The sequence below is a fragment of the Chiloscyllium plagiosum genome, chromosome 43 (assembly GCF_004010195.1).
Source record: "Chiloscyllium plagiosum isolate BGI_BamShark_2017 chromosome 43, ASM401019v2, whole genome shotgun sequence".
Classification (NCBI taxonomy): Eukaryota; Metazoa; Chordata; class Chondrichthyes; order Orectolobiformes; family Hemiscylliidae; genus Chiloscyllium; species Chiloscyllium plagiosum.
Window position 1 is genome coordinate 1,459,906 of NC_057752.1, and position 10,813 is coordinate 1,470,718.

The window sequence follows — 10,813 nt, forward strand, 5'->3', positions numbered from 1 at the left end:
CTGGTTTCAAATCACTTACCCAGTGTCAATCCTCCAAAACCTTTTCAAGGGCTATTTCAATAAGACTTGTATCCAGCCAAAATGAGTGCAAGGTTGGCAAAGTGCTTGCTGTTCTCGCCTGTGCCATTGTCAAATTTGGGATTCATTGAAAGGCAACTTCTTGCCCAGCGTTCAATGCCTGCTGGTGGGCATCTCACTACAGCAGAGCTGGTGAGGTGAGCAAGGGACATTACCCAGCACCATTTTCTAAGGTTAGGAGCAACGTTCCTACTTTTCCTTGTCTCACAAAAGTGATCCAATTTACTTCAATTTGCAAACAGTATCCTACAACCAGAGAAGGACCGTGAGTGTAGCAGTTAAACAGCAGTTGTTTCAGACTGGAACATTTGCCGGAAAATCTGTGTCAGCTAGATCTGGAGGGTCTCAGGAGCAGTCATTCTTCCCTGCCATTTTCAAACCAACAAATGCCTCATAAACATAACATGGAGATGCTGAAAAAGGCCCAAACATACACCTAGCAGAGGTCACTCAACAGTAACCAGATGACTTTTCTAAGCAGGTTCGAGTGGCATAATGGTTAGCACTGCTGCCTCATGGCACTCGGGACCTGGGTTTGACTCCACTCTTGGGTGTCTGTGTGGAGTTTGCATGTTCTCCCAGTGTCTGTGTGGGTTTCCTCCGGGTATTCCAGATTCCTCCCATAGTGCAAAGATGGGCAGGTTAGGGTGGATTCGCAATGCTAAATTGCCCATAGTGGCCAGGATGTTCAGGCTAGCTGGACTAGCCATGGGAAATGCAGGATTACAGGGTTAGGATAGCAGGTGGGTCTGGAAAGGATGCTCTTCAGAGGGCCAGCGTGGACTTGATGGGCTGAATGGCCTGCTCCCACACTGCAGGGATTCTATGATTCTAGGGGTACATTGATGACAACTAGAATATCCACACTCGTGTCAATTTTCAGGCACAGCCTCAAAGGTTCTGTGCTGTATTGTTCTGCGTTCCACGTTCTGATATGCTGTTAAGATCCTACAGGTAAATGTACTTTACAGGTTGCTTTTGGACTTCTTTTTACATACAACAAAGAATTAGTCACAAATGAAAAGGGATTTGTACTTAGATCCACTAATTTGTATCTCCCTATCTAAACAGGACCTACAGCAGGACATAATCCTGCCTTGGGGGCAATCAGACCATTATCCTCGTGTAATTATCACGGGCGAGTTGAATATTTATAACGAATAACAAGGCGGTCAGAAAACCGTAGGCAGTCAATCCTACAGCGGTGCCTTATTGAAGGAGGGAGAAACACAAAGATGGCAAACTAGGAAAACAAATGATCAATCATTTTTACAATCATAAGCTCTGAAGGGATGTACAAAAACAAGGATTAGTGATTTTTTTCAGGTCATTGATAAGAGCAAATACCCACCCAACATTAAGATGATCCACCAGGGCCTCTGTGAGACGTGTAGCGGCTGCAACAGCTTCCCTCCTCCTTTTTTCTGAAAGGAAATGAAGATATGAAGTTGGTGAAGAACTGCCTGGTCACTCTGTTCTATCCTTGCCCTCTAAAATAAATACATATGCATGACCGAAATAAAATCTGGCATTCTAAATATCTAGTGGTGCTATCAAAGTACACAATTAGAATGTCCTATGGAGCTGAAAATGTGTTGCTGGAAAAGTGCAGCAGGTCAGGCAGCATCCAAGGAGCAGGAGAATCGACGTTTCGGGCACGAGTGTCTCCCAGTGTCTGCGTGGGTTTCCTCCAGGTGCTCCGGTTTCCTCCCACAGTCCAAAGATGTGCAGGTTAGGTGAATTGGCCATTCTAAATTGCCCGTACTGTTAGGTGCATTAGTCAGAGGGAAATGGGTCTGAGTAGGTTACTCTTTGGAGGGTCGGTGTGGACTTGTTGGGCCTGTTTCCACACTGGAGGGAATCTAATCTAATTGTTCTGCACTGTAGGAGGGTTGTGTAAGACAGATGAGAGTGACACGCCATGATCGCAGATCGCCAGGCAGGAGTAGGTACAAACAAGTGATTGTGGAATGATAGAACAGTTGGCAGCCAATCACAACTAATCACCCCACATGTTAGAAGCAGACTGCGCGCTTTGCAGGATCTATATGTACCATTCCTCACTCCCTGTCCTTGCTCCCCACCCGCGTGAGAAAATTGGAGACAGCACCAAGACAGTAGGAGTACTTTTCCATTCTATGACCAAGTGAGTCTGACGAAGAATTATCTCGACTCGAAATGTTATCTTGTCCTCTCTCCATGGATGCTGCCTGACCCGCTGTGATCTCCAACGCTTTTTATTTTCAGAGTAAATGTGGCAATGCCATTTTGTGATGATGTGATTGCTGCAGAAAGAGCTGGAAAACTATTCCAAAACAGTTCTTAAATGCCTATTCCGAGCAGCTACCCTTCATGGACAGCCTGGACAGTTACCATCACAGCCAAGCAGTGGAGTTGGGGGAAACAGTGAGGACTTACCATATGATGACCAGGAACAAAATTAGTTTTCTGCTTTATTCCCTTCCCCAAGATTAAAATATAAACTAACTGGAATAGCTACTGTCAACCCAAAGATTGAACGCAATGTCATTTTGGTCTGTGAAGGTCAGCACCACATTTGCCTTCTATCTTATCGCAGGAATTCCAGAACAGTAGCATTTGACTCAACATTGAAAGATACTTTGTTTCTCCATTTTAATTTTGCTAAGGTTAGCAGGCCAGTAAAAAGATGTAATATTGCAGCAATGTTTTGCCCCACAAAGTGTGCTGATGTATGTAATTCCTCACACGGTGCATTCTTGATCTTGGTCTTGGTCTTGTCACAAGAAAGGAGACATAAAAAGCTTAAATGCCAAGAGGAAGGCAGGAGCCTGTCCACAATGAGGAATAAGCACAGGAGCAAAAAAAATACAAATGAGTCACTTTTGGTTAACTTAGCACAATTTCTGGCATTCGGATTGACAGCGGCTTATGAATGAGGATGTGAAATCCAAAGAACAAAGAAGAGAAATAAACAATTACTGTTACTTTAAATCAAAAGAATATTTAATTGTCACTGCTTATCCAAATCTCATTTTCTTGCTTCTGAACAGCAAAAATCTTCATAGTTGCTACCTCTACAGTGTCATTTTATACAGCAAAACCTGAAGCGACGATACTAACTTGCCATTAGCTCACTAATTTTGACAACATTGTTTCTAATTCTGAAAAATGTATGAAGACTTCAAAAGAGAGAGAAATGGAACAATAGGCACAGCAAGACCTATGCGTCAAAGGCCAGCAACATTAGCACGGTCTGCATACAATTTGAAAGCACCTATGGATTCTGTAATCGAAGACTGAAGATGTTAAGCTGTTTAACACTGGTGGAGAAGCAATAATCACAGATCTGTCATTAGTGCTGGAGGGAGGTAACTAGAAATAGCATATTAATTGAATCAATAAAAAAAATTGATTTCATCATCAAAGCTCAACTTCATACATTGCTCTGGATTAGTGGTGCTGGAAGAGCACAGCAGTTCAGGCAGCATCCAAGGAGCTTCGAAATCGACGTTTCGGGCAAAAGCCCTTCATGCTGCCTGAACTGCTGTGCTCTTCCAGCACCACTAATCCAGAATCTGGTTTCCAGCATCTGCAGTCATTGTTTTTACTTCATACATTGCTGCAGATCTGTTAAAATCAAAAACATCACTCAAATCAATTCTGACAAAGGATTTGAAAATGACCTGAAACATAACCCTGTCATTTTGTCTTCTCTGACACTGATCTATTGTGAATTGCCAGCATTTGCACCTTTTATCTTAACAGTTTTGACCTTAAGACAATATAGCACTTCCTTCACATTTAGTAAGCTAATGTGATGAACTGGCTTTGGTAACCGGGTTACAAAGGCTTTGTTAGATAAAATGGAATGTAATACAGTGTGGTTGCTTAAATAATTTTAAAAGAGAATGGGAGGTGGGGGCGGGGGGAAGAGAACACACTACTTTTGGCCTTTGGATGCTGGACTCACACAGAACGTCAGCAGTTTCTGGAGATTATTATTCCTTACTCAGACTGTGGGAAAAGATGCTGGCCAGACTTCAAGGTCTCTGCTTAGAGAATAACTTGGGTCTCCAAGGTAATTAGAATTGGGCCAACTGTGACTGAGGAATAACTTTATCTTGACTAGAGAACAGAGGCTGCTCTGATAGTGTTTATTCCTTGAAGTCATCTGTTACACTATGGGACAAAGGGGAGAAAATACTGGGCATAGCAGCCAGATCAATGCAGTCAGTAATTTGGCACCACTGTAACATTTGATTTGATTAGATCGATCGTGAAAATTGTGGGTGAGTCACAGCCAAGTAACTTACCGTTGGCTTAATAAAACATTTATTGTAACAAGTAGCTTTTACAACGAATTGCTTGTGAAGGGAAAGCAACAAATGTCAAGCAGAAGACTTGCAATATTTTGACCTCTTGCTCGCCTTCAATTGCACAAATACCAACATCCCAGAGGTACCTTGCGCAACTTCATGTGCAAGCTGAAAAAGTGAATGCCAACCAGTTATTCAAATCTGGACGGTATCACAACTAGGCCAACATGCACTTTGTAGCAGCGAGTCACTGGATAGCGAACAGAAGTGGGAACCCTCTATCTGGGCCAAGATCACAAAGAGAAATTGGAACTTTCCAAATTGACCAGCTCACTCAGATCAGGAATTAAAGATAAACATTTTGTCTGTATGGCTGTGTACCACACCAACAGTTCATTTAACCATATAAATACAGGGGACAGATTGCATTTATTACTTTTACTAGCTGTGAATCATTGCATGAACACATTACTATATAGCGTCTACATCTCAAAGGTGGAACTAAGACATATGGTCCGTGTAAGGATTTTTTTTAAGCATAAAACAAATTAAGAGGTTGTTGAAATTGCAAGAGCAAAATAAAAGCTTTTAAAAAAAAAAATTTTTTAAAAATTGACATCCAGAAAAGAGAATGTCAGTATTTTGGCCATTTGATCAGAATTGAAAAGCTACAGAGATCTCTTCTAGAGGGCAAAATAGCAGGCAGTAGAAAGAAGCATTGACCTGGTTAGATGAACAAAGAGACCTTGGAGTGCAGGCTCATCGTGCCTTGAAAGTAGAGTCACAGGTAGATAGGATAGTGAAGAAGGCGTTTGGTATGCTTTCCTTTATTGGTCAAGGCATGGAGTATAGGGGTTGGGAGGTCCTGTTGCAGCTGTACAGGACATTGGTTAGGACAATTTTGGAATATTGTGTGCAATTCTGGTCTCCTTCCTATCGGAAAGATGTTGTGAAACTTGAAAGGGTTCAGAAAAGATTTACAAGGATGTTGCCAGGGTTGGAGGGTTTGAGCTATAGGGAGAAGCTGAACAGGCTGGGGCTGTTTTCCCTGGAGTGTCGGAGGCATAAGGCTGACCTTAGAGGTTTATAAAATCATGAGGAGCATGGATAGGATAAATAGATAAGGCATTTTCCGTGGGGTGCGGGAGTCCAGAACGAGAGGGCATAGGATTAGGGTGAGAGGGGAAAGATATAAAAGGGACCTAAGGGGCAACTTTTTCCCCCAGAGGGTGGTACGTGTATGGAATGAGCTGCCAGAGGAAGTGGTGGAGGCTGGTACAATTACAGCATTTAAAAGGCATCTGGATGGGGACATGAATAGGAAGGGTTTTGAGAAGAACTGTAGCTCAGGTTGAGGTTCTGGATTTAAGTTTGCTCGCTGAGCTGGAAGGTTCATTTTCAGACATTTCGTCACCGAGCCTCCGGGTGAAGGCTTCATCCGGAGGCTCACGGTGTGAAAACGAACCTTCCGCCTCAGCGAGCAAACCTCCAGAATAGGAAGGGATATGGGCCAAGTGCTGGCAAATGGGACTCGAATAGGTTAGGATATCTGGTCCATGGAGGAGTTGGACTGAAAGGTCTGTTTCCGTACTGTACATCTCTATGACTCTATGACAGATGTCACAAAGCAGTTGTAGACAGGCTACATAAAATATATGGGCTTGTGCAAGACAGGTGACACACTGTGTCAGCAGATCTCCTGGCAGGAGTAGATACAAGCAGCAGCAGCAGCAGCACCTTGTTAATGCAATCTACCTGCTATGGTACCTGTTCTGTCATGCACAACATTTCCAAAGTTACTTTCTCAGCAATACTAAACATCAGAATTCAATAGCTACCCAATGGTTTCCAGAGAAGTGCAAAGCTCAGCGGAAACAATTTAAAGACTATGGCAGGTTTACAAATCAATTTAGACACAAATTGGTTTGTTTGTGCTGGATAGATATTGCCACTCATCAGAGGCAGGAACATTTAAAAAAAGCTTCTGCCATTTTCATTTCTACCTACCAGGAAATGCAGACATAAAGAATTGCCAGAAGCCACTGCAAAACACAGACATTTCACCAGAATTATGAACCTGAAATTGAAACAAATTTGCTCACAGAGAGAGGTAGCAGTGCCATGATAGTGCTAAAATATGCAATTTTCAATTTCCACTATCAAATTTTAATCTCCAAGACCTTTCGTGGATGAAAATGGGTTTTCAAAAATGGAGAAAACAATGATTTAAAAGGCCCATAGTGGTCACCTGACAAGACTGAACCAAGCTCATGAAACCAATGTGAGATAAACAGTCTGAACCAAAACTAACATCCTCTGATATTCAGTCAGGCATGAAGAAACCCTTGTCTCCTAGTTTTGATTTTCACCTTTCTGGAAGTTTATACACTTGGATAATCTGCAGGCAATTTTCATCAATCCTGAAAAAGCAATGAGGCCAGACATGGAAATACACATATAAACTGCATTGCAGACAAATTGCTTACTGGAATTCTCTCTCTCTACAATTGTGGTCTCAGGCTCAACTATAACAACTGAAGGATTCCAAGAACTTTTTAAACTTCCTACTCCTGATCATTCTTCTGGATTTGCCATTCTGCCCTTCTTAAGCCACGTCTGTGTGTGTTTTTGATGTTGTGTTTTATTAGTTTTTCCTTGGGGTTACTGGTAATTAAAATTTATCTTTATTTCAGTCAAGAATGGATGGATATATGAATAGGAAGGGTTTGGAGGGATATGGACTGGGTGCTGGCAAGTGGGACTAGATTAGGTTGGGATATCTGGTTGGCATGGACAAGTTGGACCGAATGGTCTGTTTCCGTGCTATACATCTCTGTGACTGTGACTGAATACCATGCAATTGGCTCCTTAAAATTTGATATACTGACTTCATTTTAATGGAAGTATGAAAAACCTGCATGCTAAAAATAAGATATATTTATTGTGACTGACCAAGGGGGTTCAAAAGAAGGGAACCGATTCACCCCTTTTCACCTGGTCGTAACATTAGAACATGAAATGTTTTCTGTATGTGTGGTGTAAAATTATGTCCCAATACATGTGTGAATCATAATGTAACACATGTATTGGGCCAAGCAGTGGAATGTGGTGAAACGGTTAAAAATTATGTCCCAATACATGTGTGAATCTAACCGGAATGGAGGTGTTGCTTAGTCCCGTGTGAATCTTCTTATCTGTATGTAACCAGAATGGAATGTGTTTTTTAGCCTTGCTCTGCTGTTCACATGAATGTTTATATCTGGAAAAGAGTATATCAGCTGGAAAAGTCTCCAGTTCGCTGAGTCTGCTCCGGGGTTACGTTTAACCGCCGAGCGTGGGTTGTTGGCAACCGCTCTACGAGAACTGACGGCTCCCAGTTCCGGTAACATGTAGAGTGAGTATAAGCCAGACCCGTTGTTTGGACCTGGTTGTGGCGACGCTGCGGGGAATAAAATGCCCATATTCTAGCAGACTCGCCTCTTGGTCGTTTGTTCTGTGTCAGACTACTCTCCTACGAACCTGACCTTGAGAATTTTTTAAAACAGTATGTTAATAATGAAGGAGAGATCAGATTATAATTTCAAAAGGGACAGTCCTGGATCAACATCTGAAAATGGGAGAATATAATAAAAGGGTTTGGAGAGTGAGCAGAAAAATGAAATTGGGACAAGTAGTTCCCATAGAACTGGCACCAACAAAACTGACTGAATGGCCTCTTCCTGCATCGTGGTTCTGATCGAAAAGAATTCTGCAATATTCTTACTATCACTGGCAGTGCACTGCAATCAAATTTACAAAACACACACTAATGGCAACCAAGGCCAGATATCCCTTTTGCTTTCATTCCAAAATTGAACATGGGAGTCCAAATGGCCTAATTTAACCAGCTTAGATCTTAGCGAGGAGATTCAACATGTTTTTGCCAAGTACTTCATTCAGGCAGGGGTCCAAAAGAAAAATCAGATCCTAAACTTTCAGAAGCTTTAACCAGCTGCACTCCACATTGCAGCTACTCTATCTTAATTGATATAACTCCATGAAGGCTGGTATTCTGTCATCAAGTCACCTTTTATTTAAATGAGCATAGTACAAGATACTGACCCAGCTAGCTTAGAGCTGGCTCCTAGATTGACCAAAACCCCTGGATATTCCTATTTCTATCTGTCAGCCAGGACTCCGAGTGGGGCTGTTAACCTGGTCCACCCAGGGAACTCACTCTTAATGAGATCCGACTGGCTGACCTCATTCCAATCACTACATTAATGATGGCTTGAATTTCAAAATATGCTCTGGAACTGTCTCTTTTATAATCAGTTTAACAAGTTCAAAAGGTACCCATAGCATGTAAGGTGCTACCAAATGTAGAGTTCCCTCCTACATTGTTCACAGGAGTAGATTTGATACAAATCACTATTTGTACAAGAGATATAAAAATTAAATCCAGTACTAGAAGAATTAAAGGCAGCTTTCTAAGCACTGTTATAACATGTATAAAAGGCAGCTTTCTAAGCACTGATATAACATGTTCTGTTCCCCAGGTTCTCTGTTTGTATCCCGTTTAGAGCATACCTGGAACCAATGGTAAGTGTCATACAGAATGCTGGTTAACAATTACTCACTGTACATTCAGTTTGTGTAAGTGGAGCAGTATTGGTTAATGCAAGTGATATTAGCCTGTCTAACATTTCCTTCTGTATGCAGGTTTCTGGCCTCAATCTGGCAGCTTTATTTATGCTATCACTTTCTGGTAACATTAAAATACCAACAAGTAATGGGTTCGGAAATGTCTTCAGCAGCTTTCAAGATATTCACAGAAATCCTCCATTGTGGGGGGAGGTGCTGAGTGGAGACAAACTGCTGCCTCATTATAGGTGGAATCTTCAGTTACAGAATCTAGGTTCAGCTTGAGCAGCTGTACAGTTCACAGTTCATTGTACATCCATGTGCAAGTCATTCAGCAAATCTCGTTTTAAACAAGCAGGAAGCCAACACCTCAAACATGACCTTAAGGAGTTGGAGGTCCTTGGCGCCAAAGGACACCTCAACAGGCAAGCATTCACTGCAAGCCAGAAACAGCACTCAGGCCCTAGGCGGGGACACCTGCAGCGAAACATTCTGGCCATTATACTCTTCCCTGGTCAGCCTGCATCCCTGGGCCAACCTCCTGAATAATTACCACTTGCATTCCAGTCTCCAACCTTCGGTCATCTTCCATGCTGTGTGTAACTTCGACTGCCCACCAGCCAGCCTAAACTATCATGGCATGTGATAGACAAATGCTCTCCAAAGAAGACAGAGCAGTGGCTACTCAGTCCTGAGGCCAGCAAGGACCTCTCCTGCCACACGCTGCTCATATGCAGTTGTGAACTGGAAGATACATACTGCTTGTGCAGGGAGAACTTAATTGCAAAAGGTTCAGCACACTATCCATATTCTAAATTTTAGCATCCCACTCAATTAAGGTCACCTGTTTCTCACTCTTCCTGCTCTTCAGATCAGCACAAGATTCCACACTATGAAACAGAAAGGGAATCAGTTCAGGTCAGTTCCATACAACTTCTGGTAACCAGTTAAATGTGGACTCACAGAGACACAGAATGATAAATATTGATGCAGGCCAATCAACCTCTTGTCTGTACTGAACCTTCAGTAGTGGAGCTCCTGTGGCATGGTGATAGTGTCCCTATCTCTGAGCCAGGAGTTCAAGTCTCACGTGCTCCAAAGATGTATCAAAACATCTCCAAACAGGCTGACATAGAAAATATCTGAGCCTTTACCCTTTAATAGAGCTATTCTATTAATCCCTGCCCTTTCCTTTAAAGTAATTATCCTATTAACCAGCCAGGTTCCTCTGCCTACAATCTCAAGTGAGGAACAATAGCAAAGGTCTGGGCAAGAATTTGATTTTTGGAATTGCAACGACCCTTTTCAATCCTTACCAACATCATAGAGATGTACAGCATGGAAACATGCTTCGGTCCAACCCGTCCATGACAACCAGATATCCCAACCCAATCTAGTCCCACCTGCCAGCACCCGGCCCATATCCCTCCAAACCCTTCCTATTCATATACCCATCCAAATGCCTCTTAAATGTTGCAATTGTACCAGCCTCCACCACTTCCTCTGGCAGCTCATTCCATACATGTACCACCCTCTGCGTGAAAAAGTTGCCCCTTCGGACTCTCTCATATCTTTCCCCTCTCACCCTAAACCCATGTCGTCTAATTCTGGACTCACCGACCCCAGGGAAAAGACTTTGCCTATTTACCCTAACCGTGCCCCTCATTTTTGTAAACCTCTATATGGTCGCCCCCTCAGCCGCCGACGCTTCAGGGAAAACAGACCCAGCCTGTTCAGCCTCTCCCTGTAGCTCAGATCCTCCAACCCTGGCAACATCCTTGTAAATCTTTTCTGAACCCTTTCAAGTTTCACAA

At 42.7% G+C, this 10,813-nt stretch overlaps 1 protein-coding gene across 1 annotated transcript in view; it reads right to left on the bottom strand.

Moving 5' to 3' along the window:
• The window catches only part of bloc1s1 (biogenesis of lysosomal organelles complex-1, subunit 1), a 98,347-nt gene that overhangs the window by 73,870 nt on the left and 13,664 nt on the right, over positions 1–10,813 (bottom strand). Inside the window, exon 2 of the mRNA XM_043681790.1 lies at positions 1,430–1,502. Within this exon, the coding sequence (XP_043537725.1) occupies positions 1,430–1,502 (73 nt within the window). The remainder of the gene's footprint in view (positions 1–1,429; positions 1,503–10,813) is intronic.